At 43.2% G+C, this 20,000-nt stretch overlaps 1 protein-coding gene across 1 annotated transcript in view; it reads right to left on the minus strand.

Moving 5' to 3' along the window:
* LOC143291543 (choline O-acetyltransferase-like) overlaps positions 1-20,000 on the minus strand; it is a 102,385-nt gene that overhangs the window by 76,861 nt on the left and 5,524 nt on the right. The window contains exon 3 of the mRNA XM_076601481.1: positions 2,425-2,478. Within this exon, the coding sequence (XP_076457596.1) occupies positions 2,425-2,478 (54 nt within the window). The remainder of the gene's footprint in view (positions 1-2,424; positions 2,479-20,000) is intronic.

The following is a 20,000-nucleotide window of genomic DNA, read 5'->3' on the forward strand; positions in this document are numbered from 1 at the left end:
GATACGTCATGGTCTTCTCGTGTGGGAGATTTTTTTTTTTTTTTTTTTTTTTTAGCACACTCAGCTCTGCTAGAAGCCAGTGGCAAGTGTAATAATCCACCACGAATTGATGTCAGGCTGACAATAGAATTGGTCACCCGCGTTTTCTCAGTCGTTAGTACATGATAGGAATCACTACACCACGGCAGTCGATTCCATCACTTCTTCCCTACCCCCCCCCCCCCAACCCCCCACTTCCTCCCGATGAGCACAATGGTCAAATGCTTTGAGATTTGGACGTGTCTCTTGAGTCTGCAAGGTCCTTGGCTTAAACACCTGAAGCCATTTGCGGATTTAAGGTTTGGGACTGTTCCATTGTCCAAGATCAACATGCGTCCAGCATTGCTAATACTTATTATGGCGAACTTAGTACTTACATGCATGCAAGAGATCATCAATCATCCACGTGAGAGATCCAACAAATCCGTGTTAGTGTTCCGTGGGTATGTAAATGCACGAAGAGTGTAATCCCACCTCAGGATACGTAGTATGGCTAACTAACTGTCAGGGCCATGTACATAAACGCTTTCATTTAGAGACGAAGGAACTTGTGATTGCAGCATATGTATGAAGAAGAAGAAGAAGAAGAGAAAGAAGATTGATTGAATTGATTGAATCTTTAATGGGTAAAGAATTAGGCACACTAAAGGCCTTTTTCTGCCCATTTAACGACACAAAACAAAACAAAAAAAAAGAACAAAAAAAAGAACGACACAAAACATAAAAATAAAGAAATAAAATGAAATAAAATAAAATAACAGGAACGACGAATAAGAATAGTAACTGAAATAGTCTATTAAATGTAACAAAGCAATGAAAAGAACAATCGGTACATTATCACGTACGTACGTACGCACACACACACACACACACACACACACACACACACACACACACACACACACACACACACACACACACACACACACATTATAATACAAGCAAACAAAGACATACGTACACATTCACGCCCACAAACTCAAACACACACACACACACACACACACACACACACACACACACACACACACACACACACACACACACACACGCACTTATTGTTCATTTGCTAGCACGATCATACATAAATTCAATTTTCATTCATCATGGCGTGGCAGCTAGTGGACTGAGTACAAGCAAGCATTTGCAAAAGAACGCGAATAGGTTAATCAAAAGTATCGAATAGAAATATTTTTATGTTAGACTTAAAGAGAGATATGGCTGGAATTTGACATGTCTTTGGAGGCATGTTCCATTCTATGCTTCCATTAAATGAAAAGAAGAAGAAGAAGAAGAAAAATGAGGAGATGATGATGATGAATTTGAGGGGGGGGGGGGGGGGGGGGGGGGTGGGGGGTTGAGGGGGGGGGGGGAGGAGGAGAAGAAGAAGTCTTCTTTCTTTCGATTCTTTTGGCGCTATGTCGCTGATAAAGTTCTTTTATGAAGCGGCTACTCTTTAAAAAAAAAAGAAAAAAATAAGTTTACTAAACTCCCCCTCTCTCTCTACCTCTATCCACCCCTCCTTTTCTCTCTCTCTCTCCCTCTCTCTCTCTCTCTCCCCCCCCCCTCTCTCACTATCTTTCTCTATCTTTTACAAAAAAGAACGCATCAACTTGCTCTAAAACACAAAGAAAATTGTCATTTTCAATCAGAGTGATCGTCACAATAAAAGAGCTGACTATCTATCTATCTATCTAAAAAATGTTTGTCAAAAACAGTTTCAGATTCAGTTTCAGTAGCTCAAGGAGGCGTCACTGCGTTCGGACAAATCCATATACGCTACACCACATCTGCCAAGCAGATGCCTGACCAGCAGCGTAACCCAACGCGCTTAGTCAGGCCTTGAGAAAAAAAGAAAAGGAAAAAGAAAAAAGGTGAATAAATAATAGATAAGCTTACATAAATAAATAAATAAATATAATAAAAAAAGGTGTCAAAAACAAGAACTTGAAAACCTAACCTGACAGAGATGAGATCAGAACGAGTTCATGAATAATAATAATGATAATAATAATAATAATATAGCGCTGAATCTTGTGCAGAGACAAATCAAAGCGCTTTCGCACCAGTCATTCACACGCATGCATAACTCTAAAAACTGGAGAAACTGAAAATAAGGAAGAAGCAGGGAAGGGAGGCTATCTTTGGAAGAGGTGGGTTTTAAAGCCAGACTTGAAAGAGCTGAGTGCAGAGACCTGATGAAGCGAAAGAGGAAGTTCATTCCAATTCATGCATACACAGAATGACACGTTTTAAAGGTTGCCTTCTTCTTCCAATCTGGTGTTCTTACTGTGCTACGGATGAAAATGTGAGGTGAAAACACCAAATGCACAAAGACTCACTTGTCAATGTAAGACGAGGAACATCAAATACACAGAGTCTTACCTGTCAATCATAGTCTTGTAGTCCAGAATCCCAAAGATGAATTTCACTGCGTAGCTGCAACCAGAAACAAAATCGTATTTTCATCTGGAAGAAATAACAACAACAAAAAATACAGCAAGAAACAACAACAAACAAACAACCCCCCCCAAAAAAAAAACAAAAAACAAACAAACAACAACAACAAAACAACAACAACAAAACAAACAAAACAACAACAACAAAACAACAACACCACAACCAACAACAAAACCAAACCAAGACAACAACAACAAACAAACAGACAAAACAACAACAACACCAACAAAATACAACACCTTTGAAAACAATCGAAAATACATGACAAACACATCTGCGGAAAAGACATTGGTATGGTTGCTGGAATGATTATGGGGAGTTTATTTTTCAAATATACACAATGAAAGTTGTTTCTTATTTTTCAATTAAAAAAAAAAATTAAAGTATTAAGTAGCAGGGATTCTATTACTTTCTTTTTTTTTTATTGGACTAGGCAAAACAGGAGCAAGTCTTCCCATACAACGTTCAGGGGTTTAAAACACTCTTTAACGAATGAAACAGAATTGGCGCATTGAATCATCTTTCTCAAGTATGGAGACAAACAGTGCACTGTCAAACGCACATATAAACGCACACTTACACACACACACACACACACACACACACACACACACACACAAATACGTTCAAACAACACACGCAAGTTAGAGAGAGAGAGAGAGAGAGAGATATATATATATATAGAGAGAGAGAGTTATGGGGACTATGAACAAACATCATTTTCCTTTTCCCTCACGAGTTATTGGAGTCACAATTATATTGCATTCGATCTGAGATATTGCAGTGTGTTGGGATATTGCGCAAGATATCATATCAACACACACACACACACACACACACACACACACACACACACTTACACACACACGCGCGCACTCACACACACACACAAACACACACACACACACACATATACACACACGCTCTCTCTCTCTCTCTTTCACACACACACACACACACACGCACGCAGACATACACACACACACACACACACACACACACACCTGCCTACGAGGGGGTAAAAGGCACTATAATAAAAGAAAACACGAGCTGACTAAATGCTCCTAAGATAAACTGAAGCATAACTGGCTCCAAGAAGTGATGACTCACAATCTTTGGGTTGTGAAGGAAAGTGATCCCTGTCCCAAAAAACAGACCTTTTGTCTCTCCCCTCACCCTTTGCTTTTACCACCACCACCACCCCTCCCCTGACCCACCTCCCATGAACCCTTAAAATCTCTGTCCTTAACCTCAGAGCCCTAAGCCCCCCCCCCCCCACCACCACCATCACACAGGAAAGTAAGTAAGCACTGGACGATCCGCCAACACCTCTTGAGACCCAGAAAGCAATTCGTCTGCTATCCAGTGGCAAAGCACCTGACTCAGACTCCATACCAGCAGAGGTCTACAAGGATGGAGGCACTGTGCTAACTGAGAAGCTCCATCAGCTGTACTCACTCATGTGGAAAGAAGAGACGATCCCCCAGGATTTCAAAGATGCATCTATCATTCACTTGTACAAGCGAAAGGGGAACCGGCAAGCCTGTGATAACCATCGGGGCATTTCCTTGCTCTCCATCGCAGGCAAGATACTTGCCAGGATCCTACTAAACCGCCTCACAGCACACCTTGACCAAGGTCATTTGCCTGAGAGCCAATGTGGATTCCGGAAAGAGCGCGGAACCACCGACATGGTGTTTGCTGCAAGGCAGCTGCAAGAGAAATGTCAGGAGCAAAATGCTGATCTGTTCTCCACCTATGTCGACCTCACTAAGGCCTTCGACACCGTGAGTAGAGAGGGACTGTGGAAGATCATGGCCAAGTACGGATGCCCTCGGAAATTTATTTCCTTGGTCAGCCAGTTCCATGAAGGCATGCAGGCTCGAGTCCAGGACAAAGGCGAAACATCTGCTCCTTTTGCTGTCACAAATGGTGTCAAGCAAGGCTGCGTCCTGGCTGCAACGCTGTTCAGCCTCATGTTCTCTGCAATGCTTACTGATGCCTTCAGAGATGGCGATGTTGGAATCGGCCTAAAGTACCGAACAGATGGTAAGTTGTTTAACCTCAGAAGGCTTCAAGCAAAAACGAAGGTCATGACAGACATCATCAGAGACTTTTTGTTTGCTGATGATTGTGCCCTCAACGCTGGATCTGAAGCTGACATGCAACTCAGCGTTGACAAGTTTGCCACTGCCAGCAGGAACTTCGGCCTTACCATCAGCACGAGGAAAACTGAAGTTCTCCATCAGCCAGCCCCAGGGAAACCCTACGTTGAGCCCAACATCACAGTCAACGGTCAGAGACTCAGTGCGGTGGAGCGGTTCACATACCTTGGCAGCACACTGTCACGAAATGCGACCATCGACGATGAAGTGAATGTCAGGATTGCAAGAGCAAGCGCAACTTTTGGTAGACTCAGTGCAAATGTCTGGAACAGAAGAGGCATTAGTCTTGAGACCAAGCTAAAGGTCTACAGAGCAGTAGTTCTCCCCACACTACTGTACGCCTGCGAAACTTGGACAGTGTACCAACGACATGCCAAGAAGCTGAACCACTTCCACACAACATGCCTCAGGAAGCTACTGAACATCAAGTGGCAAGACAAGACCCCAGACACAGAGGTGCTCGCAAAAGCCACCCTTCCCAGCATCTTCACCATCCTGATGCAGTCCCAGCTTCGCTGGGCTGGACACGTGGCGCGCATGCCAGACCATCGGCTGCCCAAAAGGCTTTTCTATGGCGAGCTGCAACAAGGGAAGAGATCACACGGAGGTCAGAAGAAGCGCTTCAGAGATACTCTGAAAGTCTCTCTGAAAGCGTTTGATATCAACCCTGACTCCTGGGAGGAATCTGCAGTGGACCGTGACAAATGGCGTGCTGCTGTGCACAAAGGCGCCAAGTTGTGCGAGGCCAACAGGACTGCTGCAGCTGTTCAGAAGAGGCAGGCCAGAAAGTCACGGGCAAACAAGCTCCCTGACAATGGTATGCCTGTCTTTGTCTGCCCCAACTGTCAGCGAACATTTCGTGCGCAGATTGGACTATTCAGCCATCTGCGCATTCACAGATAGATTCATGAGCATCCTCCCCCCCCACCCCACCACCACCCTCCCCCCATCCCCCAGCTGGATGACAACGATGGTCATCATCGATCTCGATGGACACACACCAAATATTAGCAATAAGCAAGTGCCGAGAACTGAACAACATTTACAGTGATCGCCCATTTCACACCTATTCCCTCTCGTCCAACTGAAAGTATTCGTGTAGAAAAAAAAAAAAAAAAAGTTGTCAGTGGCATCTATCACACAACACACAGACAGATGCACGATCATGCGCGCGCACGGACACACACACACACACACACCATACCACACCACACCACACCACACCACACATGCGCATACACGCCATACAAGTTCAAATACATGGCATGAATTTGGGAGCAAATGTAAGCTCATTGTGGAAGTTATCAAAGTACATTACTAATCCAAATGAATAAATAAATAGATAGATAAATAATATTCTGTTATGTAATACGAAACAACTTTTTGGCATTACGTGAATCAACCTGGGACAAAATTGCACTGGCTCTTAGTGCTGCAACCTAGGGGGGCTAGATGGTCATTGGGAACCATCCCAACGCCGACTGTCCTGAAACCCTCTTGGCCGAGAGAGTGGGGATGTAACTTGGGCAAGACAATCTCCACTTTTAACAAATTTTAGCCCAGATAGTTGGGACAGCAGTTGCCTCTACTTGTTGTTCTGGTGGGTCATAGTCGGACGTACACGACTATCGTATCCTGGACGAAGTGCACTGAAGCTGATTCCTAAAAATGAATAGACGGACAATTCATTCATTGCCCTCCCATCCTCCAGTGTCCTGCCTTGTCCCTCGCCTCTCCTCTCCCTTCCGCACCCCGCTCATCCATCATACGAGTAAATAACTGTTATGGACAGGGTGGAGGGAATGGGGTGGGTGTGTGTGTGTGTAAGGGGTGGGGGGGGGGGGGGGGGGGGTGGGTGGTGGGGGTGGGGGTGGAGACCGGACAACATTCACTGGCGGTTGTCCGTTTTCTACTTCTTCCCACTCGTCCATCAGAGGCATTATTGACTCACTTGTGTAAACAAAGTGAGTCTATGTTTTAACCCGGTGTTCGGTTGTCTCTCTCTCTCTCTCTCTGTGTGTGTGTGTGTGTGTGTGTGTGTGTGTGTGTGTGTGTGTGTGTGTGTGTGTGTGTGTGTCCGTGTGTGTGTGTGTGTGTGTCTGTGTGTGTGTGTGTGTCCGTGGTAAACTAACATTGACATTTTCTCTGCAAATACTTTGTCAGTTGACACCAAATTTGGCATAAAAATAGGAAAAATTCAGTTCTTTCCAGTCATCTTGTTTAAAACAATATTGCACCTCTGGGATGGGCACAAAAAAATAAAAAAAGAAGCCTAATTATATGCAAACTGCATTTACTGTTATATTTATATTTTTTGTATTCTCTAAACTTGGCACTTTGACCTCTTATTCTGACACAACAACAAGAGGATTCATTATTATCATTTTTTGTTCAAACAGGAACTTCTTTTGCTAAGCATGGAATTTTTTTATATCTATTTTGCAAACGTTTTGGTGCAGATAGTAAAAAAAGGGAAATTACTCTGTAATTAATGCTAGGGGACTTAATTTGCTTTAGACTGATCTTTCTCATCTTAAACATTACATTTTGAAATTATACTCAATACATAAAAAGCTTGGATTTTTTATATTTTTTTAGTGTATCACAAGTGAGTCTTGAAGGCCTTGCCTCTCTTGTTTTATTTATTGTTTCGGTCAGCAGAAAGTGGAGGCAGAAATTGCTACCTTCCACCTAGCGGCTTCCATCAATATCGTCCTGCACTGGCGTGCAATGTCACAATAGGGCAACCCCCCACACCCCCATCCCTCCCTCCCAGCCCCATCCCCAAACATGTGGCGTACATCACATTGTGCTGATACACTATCCCTTGCATCAGCTGGATTGATTGCTGGTTTCCAGCTCTGTGTTTTAGGTGGGAGTAGTGATATGCACTGGATCAAGCAAATGAAATAGTTAAACACACACACACACACACACACACACACACACACACACCATGGAACATTTGGAGAATGCAGTGCCGCAATGAAACGAGTCATTGAAGTCCGAAAAAAGTTACCACGGAAGTTCAAACACACATACACGCACACACACGTACACACAACACACACACACACACACACACACACACACACACACACACACACACACACCACCACACACACCACCACCACCACCACTACTACTACTATTACTACAACTACTACTATTGAATTTAGCCTGTGTTAAAGTGGATACTGTTGAGGTATAAATACAGTGCGTGACTTTTGAAATGAGAGAGAGAGAGAGAGAGAGAGAGAGAGAGAGAGAGCAACAAGACAAGAACGATAGTTAGAGAGACATAGTGAGATAGAGAGGGTGATGCGGGCAAGACCGACAAACGGAAATAAGTATAGACAGATAGATTGATAGATGGATAGATATATTGATTGATAGATAGAGAGTGTGAGAGAAGGAGAGACAGGGGATAGAGACAGAGGCAGAGAGAGAAAGAGACAGAGTGAGAGAGAGAGAGAGAGAGAGAGAGAGAGAGAGAGAGAGAATGACACAGAGAGAGAGGGGCAGAGAGAGAGCCTTGAGAGAGAGAGAGAGAGAGAGAGAGAGAGAGAGAGAGAGAGAGAGAGAGAGAGAATGACAGAGGCAGAGACAGAGAGTGAGAATCATAGACAGAGAGACCGACAGACAGAGAAAGAGTGATCACCAATAACCAGCACTTTGGTTGATAGAACGATGACTCACAGTCTTCTGGCATTGATGGAATGCAATCCCTATCCGAAGAAACAGACCTTTACACTTTCCGCCCTCCACCCCTACCCCCCACCACTCTCTACTACACTCCACCTTCAGTCCCAGACCTCCATCTCTTTCGCTCGCCCCTCCTCTCCTTCAATACCTCCCCCCCCCCCCACACACACCCGCGCCGCTCCTACCCCCCCCCCCCCCCCCTACTACCACCACCATCACCACCCACCATCCATCACACGAGTAAATAACAGTTATGAACAGGGCGGGAGAACCGGACAACATTGGGCCCGATTGCCCGTTTCCTACCAGCTCCCCTCCCGTCCATTTGTGAGGCAGAAAGCGGAGGCAGAAATTGCTGCCCCCCTCCCCCCTCCCACACACACACACACACACACACACACACACACACACTTCCAGGCAGCAATATACGTCATCGTTTTGCTTGTGCCATGCCTGTCCGCCACAGTGGTAGGGGATCCGACACGCACGCTTAAATTGCTCTGTGTGTGATACTGCCACCTCCTTTTACGAGCCAGTTTGATTATGGAGGAGTGATTTCCATAACTGTGTGCTGGGGAGGGGGTGGGGTGGGTGGGGGCGCTGTAGTTGTTGATGTGTGTGTATGGTACAGTGGTGGAAAACGATAAGAGAATATGGGAATGAATACTGCTGCTTTCATCAAGAGATGTATTCCCCCTTCAACAGTAAAATGTGAGCCAAAAGCGTACAACAGTAAGTCATACACACCAACTCTCAGAAAAAACACACAACAGAATGCATCACCAACACACAACAGAATGCATCACCAATAATTAAAAAAAAAGAGATATTTATAGGAAATGTGGAATAGTAAATATAAGAATTCCCACAGAACAATGTCACCAAGCACAAAAAACAAGTGATAAGAAACTCTAGGGAGAGCTGGACAGTACAAGGTCTTCAGAGAAGAAGCCCTCCTCAGTCAAGTGTTTCCGCCCTTAACTCCTTACACTCTAAGGGGGCCGGGCCGCACCCAGGTCATGACTCCTGGATGCCCTTGTATTACCGCCTTTTTTTCCTGGTCATCAGCAGGCTCGAACCCGCGCCTTCAGGATGCTCGCCGCTTCAGAACTGAGTCACCATTTCTGGCAGACGTTTTAACCACTGAGCAATCGTACGCCTAGTTTGAGTAGGGATATTTAATCTTTATTATTCTTTCATTCCTCCTCGACCAGATCCAGCTGGAATTCTTTTCTGCTGCTTCTGCCATTGCCTTGAGAGCCCGTATCCTCTCTCTGCCAGAAATCGACAGCTGTTTCATGAGGCTGTAGGCAGATTCGTTCACAAACCCTCTTGCACCAATCTCTATGGCTAGGACTTTGGCTTGGAAGCCATATTCTCTCAGGCTGCTGGCTAGACTAGCATCCTTCTCGGTCTTGTAGATGTGGGCTTCCTCCATTCTGCTTTCGTATGGCACCGTGAGCTCAGTCAGAATCGCTTGTTTCGTTGCCTTGGAGTGGAGTACTATGTCAGGTCTCATGCCGCTCTTGCTGATGATTTCCGGGTGTTTCTTCTCCTCTGGTAGGTCAACTGTGCATCCCCAATCTTCGGCACCATCAAGCAGCCCACATCTCCATCCTTTGGATGTTACAGCTGTTCCTGGTCAGACTTTATCGCCTTCTGCAGAGAGGAACTCTATTCTTCTAGTGGTGTGGGTGCTCCTTGGACGGAGCAGCATGAACAAATATTCTCACTTAGATGCACATGTGCACACACACACACACACACACGCGCGCGCGCGCGCGCGCACAGGCACTCTCTCTCTCTCACGCACATACGAGCACACACACACACACACACACACACACACACACACACACACACACACACACACACACTCACAAAAACTAAAACAGATAATGGATATCCTCTTGTTTTACCAAACCCATGTTTCAGCTCTTTCTTTGCCCAGTCCGAAGCACCGTGATCGATCACTTTAGTAAATAACAGTGATGAACAAGGTAAGGGAATGGACAATATTGCCCGTTTCGCTTCTCACTCATCCTTCAAAGCCAACAGTGCATTAGTGCGTTAGAAAATTAGAATCAGAAAGAATTGCCCCCTTACAGTCAGCAGCATCAGTCATTACTCTGCACGTGTAATGATTTATTTGCGTGCTCATAGTGTCACCCTTCTTGACAGGTCTAATATATTTCCTGTGTTCAGAACTGTGTGCTTTGGGACAGTCAGGATGGATTAGATGGAGAAATGGAAACAACATTGAAAATAAGAGAGAGAGAGAGAGAGAAAAAAAAGGATTGATATCGTTGTAACCAAAGTGACACTGAACGGAGATCATGAGATTATGTATCACAGATGATCACACTACAGAAACAAAGGTTTGGGGCGATGTGACAATGCTGTGCGTTCTGTATCCTGGTGTCAATCAGCTGTGTGTGAAATGAAAAGTTGATCAAAGCTAATCGATGTAAAACTGTGTTCTGGTTTGATTGATATTGATATTGATTGATAGTGGAGTGATGGCCTAGAGGTAACGCGTCCGCCTAGGAAGCGAGAAAATCTGAGCGCGCTGGTTCGAATCACGGCTCGGCCGCCGATATTTTCTCCCCCCTCCACTAGACCTTGAGTGGTGGTCTGGACGCTAGTCATTCGGATGAGACGATAAACCGAGGTCCCGTGTGCAGCATGCACTTAGCGCACGTAAAAGAACCCACGGCAACAAGAGGGTTGTTCCTGGCAAAATTCTATAGAACAATCCACTTCGATGGGGAAAACAAATGAAACTGCACGCAGGAAAAAATACAAAAAAATGGGTGGCGCTGTATTATAGCGACGCGCTCTCCCTGGGGAGAGCAGCCCGAATTTCACACAGAGAAATCTGCTGTGATAAAAAGAAATACAAATATACAAATTATGCTAAAACGAAGTTTCACCAAGCACTGAGCGCGTGGGTGTACACATACATGCATATGAGTGCATGCACACATTAAACACCACCACACATGAACGTGCACACACATGCACGCAAAAAAAGAACCACGCGCAACTAAAGCATAACCAGTAATCATCGTCACTGTGTAACACAGACCGTTGCGTCAGAGTATTCCAACATTTCCAGAACCTGATCCGTATCCAAAGAAAAATAAAAAATAAAAAGAAAGAAAAATAAGACCACCACACTTTCCCTCCTTCCACAACCATCCGGAATATTTCATCCCTACCTCGTCCCTACCAGGTCATTGAATCTACCCCAATCCCCCCCCCCCCCCCCCCGAACCCCTCCCCTCCCCCCGCCCCTTCTTGCACCCACACCATCTCCCCCCCCCATCCATTACACTGGCAAATACCAGTTACGAACCGGGAAGGGAAGTGCGGGACAACATTTGCTGCCATTTGCCGTTTTCTACCAACTCCTCTCTCGTCCATCACTGGCATTATTGTGGGCAGAAAGTGGAGGCAGAAATTGCTTCCTTCCAGCCAACAGTATCCGTCATCTTCCTGCACGTGCGAGGGTGCTGCACCAGTGATTGCGGGGCCCCGACACATGCATGGAGTTGCTCTGCTACCCCCCCCCCCCCCCCCTCACACACACACCTACAAGATCCGGTTTGGTTTTTGTCTTATTTCTACAACGTTGTTTTACAGTTAGTATTGATATGGGGTATGATACAGCAGTGAGACACACTATGGGATAAGTATGGGATAAGTTTCTGCTCAAGTGAAAGATGTACTGAAACTGTAACAGCAAAGGTACATCCATGACAAGCAAAGTATAGAAACTTTTCTGAGGCACAGCTGACTTTGATGGAATCAAAATTGATTCCGAAAGAAAGGTCACCGTGATTTTAAGGATTATATAACGCTCGAAAACAGTAATAATCTAGTAATATAGTATATTATATTGCAATGATAGTCAACATATAAATATACTGTACAGAAACAGTGTCACCGAGTAAAATTTTTTTTATCAATTGAATTCAAAAGGGGCGAGGGGGGTGGGGGTGGGAAGTGGGGGTGGGGGTTGACTATGAGGCAATCATGGCTTCCGTGCCTAAACCGACATTTAGTCTTTTCTTCTCTTTTCATCATGATCCTTTACCCCCTTTAAGAAAGAATATTCCACAACGAAAAACAATAACAAACCAACCAAACAAAAACAACAAAAAACAAAATACTTACGCCTCCCCGCCCCCCCGCCCCCACCACACATACACATACAGACAACCCCCTCTTATCCACTGACTCTGTCCTCTCTTTTCCACAATCCAAAAATAATCACAACCATCGATCACTGTAAATAAACAACAATGATGAACAAGGTAAAGGGAAACGGCGGACAACATTTGTTGTAATCGCACATTTCTCTTTACCACCTCCTCCTCCATCAAAGTCAACTGTACCACAGAAATTTAGAGGCAGAAATTGTGCTTCCTTTCCGGTTCCGGTCAGCGGCATCCGTCATCATGCTGACGTCATCCATGCACGGCAGTGACACTTTGATGGGCAGAATCAACATGTATGCTGAACCACTCTGCATTGCGCCTCTTCATGAACCAGTTTGACAGCTAACTGCAGCTCACCTAGGGCGAAGACGATGAACAAGAATATGGATGAATGATTGAATGAATGGTATATGCGGTATGGTTACTTATATATATACTTACAGACCGAGCTCTAAGCGCTTTACAAACTCGGGGTCAGTTGCGCAGCAGGCTGCCTAGCTGGGTACAGCCGACTGACGACTGTCATTGGGCACTTATCATTCGTTTCCTGTGTCATTCAATCAGATTTCAGGCGCACATACATACACACTCAGACAGACATGTAACAACGTGTATGACCGTTCGTTTTCGGGGGTGTGCACCCTGGGTGTGTTCTTGTTTCCATAACCAATTGAACACTGACATGGATTACATCATACTTAACGTGCGTATTCAATCTTCTGCGTGCGTATACACACGAAAGGGGTTCAGGCACTAGCAGGTCTGCACATATGTTGACCTGGTAGATCGGAAAAAATCTCCACCCTTTATCCACCAGGCGCCGTTACCGAGATTCGAACCGGGGACCCTCAGACTGAAAGTCCAACGTTTTAACCACTCGGCAACTTTGCGCCCATGAAGCGAGAAGAGGAAAGAGGAGAAAGAAGAAGAAGAAAGTTGAAACAAAACACGAATAACCTTCACTATTTCTCCACACACAGGTAGAAGCGAAAACTCAGATGGCTTTTTCTGCGATATTGCTTGCGATAGTAAACTTTCCACTTTGTTAAATTCGCCGACATATTGATATTTACACCCTGGGTGTACCCACACCTGCTTCTACTGTAACAGTTCGCCACACCGACAGCAAAAGTAAACGCACGCCCCTGCATAAAGATTAAAAGCACAGAAGTAAATAACAATCTGGAACAAATAAATGGCCTTTGCACAGACGAATGAACAAAAGGGAGGAGAGAAAGGTATTGACTGCAATGTTGCGAGTGGTTCATCCCAAACTTAGCACCTATTTAATAATAATTTAAAAAAAAACCCACACACAGCCCCCTCCCCGTCCCCCCACCAATAAAAACAAACAAACAAAAACCCCAACAACAACAACAAAACCACAACAGAATGTTTAACCCGTTGAGTGCAGAACTTCGGTGATAACAGATATGTGTGGCATGAATTGCAATCAATGCACTTCGTGCATACCTACTGTTAAGTGGTTTTTGTTTGTATTTGTTTATATTTGTATTTCTTTTTATCACAACAGATTTCTCTGTGTGAAATTCGGGCTGCTCTCCCCAGGGAGAGCGCATCGCTACACTACAGCGCCACCCCCCACCACCCCCTTTTTGTATCTTTTTCTGCGTGCAGTTTATTTGTTTTTCCTATCAAAGTGGAGTTTTCTACAGATTTTTGCCAGGAACAGCACTTTTGTTGCCGTGGGTTCTTTTACGTGCGCTAAGTGCATGCTTGCTGCACACGGGACCTCGGTTTATCGACTCATCCGAATGATTAGCGTCCAGACCACCACTCAAGGTCTAGTGGAAGGGGAGAAAATATCGGCGGCTGAGCCGTGATCGAACCAGAGCGCTCAGATTCTCTCGCTTCCTAGGCGGACGCGTTACCTTTAGGCCATCACTGGCCAATTGGCTTACTGAACAAAAATAATTCAGTCCCCAGAGGAAGAAGTTCAGTTAATTAACGAATGGTGACTGACATCCTGATCACTCATTTTTATCTCAGTGAAGTGACTGTCCTTCACCACTAGCCATACTCGTCTGCAGCTGTCACACACACACACACACACACACACACACACACACACACACACACACAAAGACACACAAAGACACACACACAAACACACACACACACACAAAGACACACACACACACACACACAAAGACACGCACACACACACAAAGACACACAAAGACACACACAAAGACACACACACACACACAAAGACACACACACACACACACAAAGACACACACACACACAAAGACACACACACACAAAGACACACACAAAGACACACACACACAAAGACACACACACACACACACAAAGACACACACAAAGACACACACAAAGACACACACACACACACACAAAGACACACACACACACAAAAAGACACAAACAAAGACACACAAAGACACACACAAAGACACACACAAAGACACACACACACACACAAAGACACACACACACACAAAGACACACACAAAGACACACACACACACAAAGACACACACACACACACAAAGAGACACACACACAAAGACACACACACACACACACACACAAAGACACACACAAAGACACACACAAAGACACACACACACACAAAGACACACACAAAGACACACACAAAGACACACACAAAGACACACACACACACACACACAAAGACACACACAAAGACACACACACACAAAGACACACACAAAGACACACACAAAGACACACACACACACAAAGACACACACACACACAAAGACACACAAAGACACACATACACAACAGCAACAACCAACCAACCAACCAACCAACAAACAAAAAACCCAACACACCGACAGAGGTTTTAACAAGTTGCAGCCATCAGTGTCATTATTCACATTTCATGTCAAAATATGCCAGACACAATCAAAGCATTCGTAAAGAAAAAGTCGCAAAGCGATATAAATCCTATCGAGAGAGAGAGAGAGAGAGAGAGAGAGAGAGAGAGAGAGAGAGAGAGAGAGAGATTCAAAAACTTTATTACTCAAGGATAAAGATTTTAGGCATTGCCTAGTCTTCCAATCTGTCCTTGTGACAACAAAAACAGTAACGATAAGACACAACAATAATAACAATAGTAAATACTACCACTACCACTACTACTACTACTACTACTACCACTACTAATTATAATACTAATCAACGGACCATCATCATCACAAAAAATATAATGAAGGGAACACTGTCACACACTCACACCCACCCAATCACACACATATGCACAGAGAGAGAGAGAGAGAGAGAGAGAGAGAGAGAGAGAGAGAGAGAGAGACAGACAGACAGACAGACAGACAGACAGAGAGAGAGAGAGAGAGAGAGAGAGAGAGAGAGAGAGAGAGAGAGCACCACCACCACCACCACCACAACAACGATAACAACACCATCACGCCACGCCGTTTCTACGTCGTGTAATTAAATGGTGGGGGTTTCTGATTTAGCACGCACATGCCTTCCCTTTTCTCTTTCATCCTTTGCAGGTTTGCTTCCTTCTAGGACCATATGGCATCAAGAGGACACCTGGACGTAAACAAGCGGAAAGATATATATCTCTCTCTCTGTCTCTCTCTCTCTCTCTCTCTCTCTCTCTCTATATATATATATATATATATAAAAGGTGGATTGGATCAGGGAGTGCATGCAAGAGTAGTGTCCAAAAGCTTCAAGCCGGTCAGTTTCCATTCTGATGTTCTGAGTGCTGCACACACATTGTTTAATTGGTGACTGCGTGGATTCATGGCATTTGCCAGTTGAGGCAACTTGGAAAAATATTCCTCATAATTACAGTACGAATATGATTTATCAGGGTGAAGAAAAAATTGTATGGTCTGATGAGAATGTTGATGTTTATAAAAACGAGCTTGACAGTGATGAATTCTATAATAGTATTCAGAAAGCATTTCAGTTATTAGACACTAACTTGAATGATAGCCTAAACCAGTTTGTTACTGCCTTGTATGGAGCCGCTGCATGCATGGTTCGAACAGTAGGGAAAGGAAGCAAGATATGTAATGATTGGTTTGATAATGAATGCAAGTGTAAGAAACAAGAAGTTAAAAGGTTACTAAAAAGATTTCAGAGGTGTAAAACACAAATGGACAAGATAGAAAAAAGACAAGCATATGTTACAGCCCGAAAGGAGTATGTGAAATTAAGAAAGTCAAAAGAGGAAGAGTTTGAAAAGAATAGACTAAAAATATTAAGAGATTCAATCAGTGACTCTAAGACATTCTGGTCAGTGATAAGATCTGTGAACAGAAAAACGTTCGTGTATAATGAGATTTCTATGCAACAGTGGCATGATCATTTCTTTAGAATTTTTAACGACTTTGAAAATGAGTCAACACAAGAAGAAGACAATTTAGTGGAGACAGAGGATGAGTATGAGCCATTGTTTAGCGACCCCATAACTAAAGAAGAGATCATTTCTAGTATCAGACACTTAAAGTCAGGAAAAAGTGCAGGTCCAGACAAAATCATTGGGGAAATGCTGAAGCATGCAAATTCCCTTATAATTGATTTCTTTGTAGAATTATTTAATCAGATGTTTGAAAATGGTACATTTCCACTAGAATGGGCAAAATCAATAATTATTCCTATACATAAAAAAGGTGATGTTAACAACCCAGATAACTATCGTGGAGTATCACTCACAAGCGTTCTAAGTAAAGTTTACACCCACATCTTAAATATGAGACTAACTAATTGGGCTAAGAGGGAGGATAAAATAATTGAAGAACAGGCAGGTTTTAGAGCAACTTATAGCACTGTAGATCATATATTTACATTGTATTCAATGGTGCAAAAATATCTGCTTTGTAACACAAAACTTTATGTTGCTTTTGTTGATTTCAGGAAGGCTTTCGATTCTGTGAATCGTAATGCCCTATGGAATGTTCTGCGTAAAAGTGGTGTGAATGGAAAATTATATATGGCGCTTAGAGGTGTTTACAACTCAGTGCTTGCATGTGTGCGTGTAAAAGGTGTATACTCAAATTATTTCAAATGTTCAACTGGTGTTAAACAAGGATGTCTTTTAAGCCCGCAAATGTTTTCCTTTTTCATAAATGAATTAGCTGTGGAACTTTCCAAAAGAGGTCGGCTCGGTATTCAGTTAATACCAGGAGCTATTGAATTATTTCTGTTACTTTTTGCTGACGATGTCATTCTTTTGTCAGGGACGGTAAAAGGTTTACAAAATCAGCTAAATGTATTAAAAGAAGAAGCAGATCGGTTATGTTTGACTGTTAATCTAGATAAAACGAATATTATGGTTTTTAGAATGGGTGGACATTTGTCAATGCATGAAAAATGGTTATACGGAAATACTGAAGTTAGAGTTGTTAATTCATATAAGTATTTGGGAATGATTTTTACAACAAAATTAAGTCTGAATAATGCATGGGAAGAATTTTGCAGAAAAGGTAAAAAAGGCGTCATCGAAATTTTGAAAACACTTAGAAAACTGAACTCTATTGATTCCTGTTATTTTGGAAAATGTTTGATGTACAAATAGAACCTTTGCTGACATATGCAGCTGAAATCTGGGGACTAACGGTTAACTCGAACATTGAGAGAATACATACTTATGCAATTAAACGTTTTCTGCATGTTCCAATCCATTCATCCAATACGGTTTTATATGGGGAAACTGGAAGATATCCTTTGTATATAAGAACTTTTGTCAAATGTATCAAGTATTGGTTAAAATTGTTAAAGCTTCCACAATCACGTCTGAGCAAACAGGCCTATGACATGATGCTTTTGCAGATGGAGTTAGGTAAAGAAAACTGGTGTTATAAAGTGAATAAGGTTCTGACTGAACATGGTTTTGGAATTGTGTGGTTGTCCCAGGGTGTAGGAAACGAACAGCAGTTTATTGCAGAATTCAGAGACAGACTCATTTGTTCCTTCAAACAAAACTGGCATTCTGACATGGAAAGTAAAGAAAAATATAGTTGGTTCTTTTCTTTTAAAAGTATATTTCAACCAGAAACATATCTCAGAATCATTACAGACAAATGGCACAGAATAAATTATGCGAGATTTAGGTTAAGAACTCTGGGGTTTAATGCAAACAGAAGATGGTTTGAACCTGGGACTTCTATACAGTCACCATGTCCTCTCTGTGGATACCAAGTGGATGATGAAAAACATTTTCTTTTCCAGTGTAAAATGTATAATACTGTGCGAGAAAAATGTATATTCTTTAAAACAGAGATGGCTAAAAGCCATGATGTTGTTACTGTCTTGTCATGTGATAATGAAATCATAATTAGATCGGTTGCTAAATTCATTGCAGAAGCTCAAACAATGAGACAAAGGTACATAAGTCAGAATAGTATCAACAGCATAGAAGACACTTAATTATAGTTAGTACAGAAGTTGCTATTTTATTTGGACAAAACAGAAAACATAACATTGCATACTTAAGTGTATTGTTGAGGCAGTATGTATTGGTTTGGTGTATTTTTGAATGGATGGTCGAGTCAGTCCCCATTCATTTTGGCATTTTATTATCATTACATTGTTGTTTTTCTTTAGTTCCGTTTCGTTGAGTTTTTGTCAGGATGTGACTTAAGTGTTTCCAAGTATTGTATATTTTCTTGGTTTAAACTGACTGAAGGATTCAGAGAAAAAATATAGTTTTTTGTTGTTGTTTTGAAGCTAAAATATATGCATTTATGTTGTTGCCCCCTTGTCAAAAGACCTTTCTTGGCAATGACAATAAATAATTCCAGTGTCCAGTGTCCAGTGTCTCTCTCTCTCTCTCTCTCTCTCTCTATATATATATATATATATATATATATATATATAAGAGGGGGATTGGATCAGGGAGTGCATGCAAGAGTAGTGTCCAAAAGCTTCAAGCCGGTCAGTTTCCATTCTGATGTTCTGAGTGCTGCACACACATTGTTTTGTAGTGTTGTTCTTTGGAGAGAGAGACAGGGGAAGGGAAAAAGAAAGAAAGAAAGCAAGAGAGGGAGAGAGGGGGAAAGAGAGATTGCAGAGAGACAGAGAGAGACAGAGAAAGAGAGAATATGTTTATGCGCACATGTACATACATGCACGCATGCACGCACGAACTCACACACACACATACACGCAGACAAATACACACACATACACATACACACACATTCGCACACATACACATCGACGCCCGTACACACACACACACACACACACACACACACACACACACACACACACACACACACACACACACACACAAACACACACACGTTCGCGCGCGCGCAAACTCACACACAAACACACGCACCCGCGCGTGCGCGATCGCGTGAATTCATGATTTTGCACTGGGCTTCTGGACGTAAACAGGCAGAATCGGACCAAA

The sequence above is a fragment of the Babylonia areolata genome, chromosome 1, assembly GCF_041734735.1.
Source record: "Babylonia areolata isolate BAREFJ2019XMU chromosome 1, ASM4173473v1, whole genome shotgun sequence".
Taxonomy (NCBI): domain Eukaryota; kingdom Metazoa; phylum Mollusca; class Gastropoda; order Neogastropoda; family Buccinidae; genus Babylonia; species Babylonia areolata.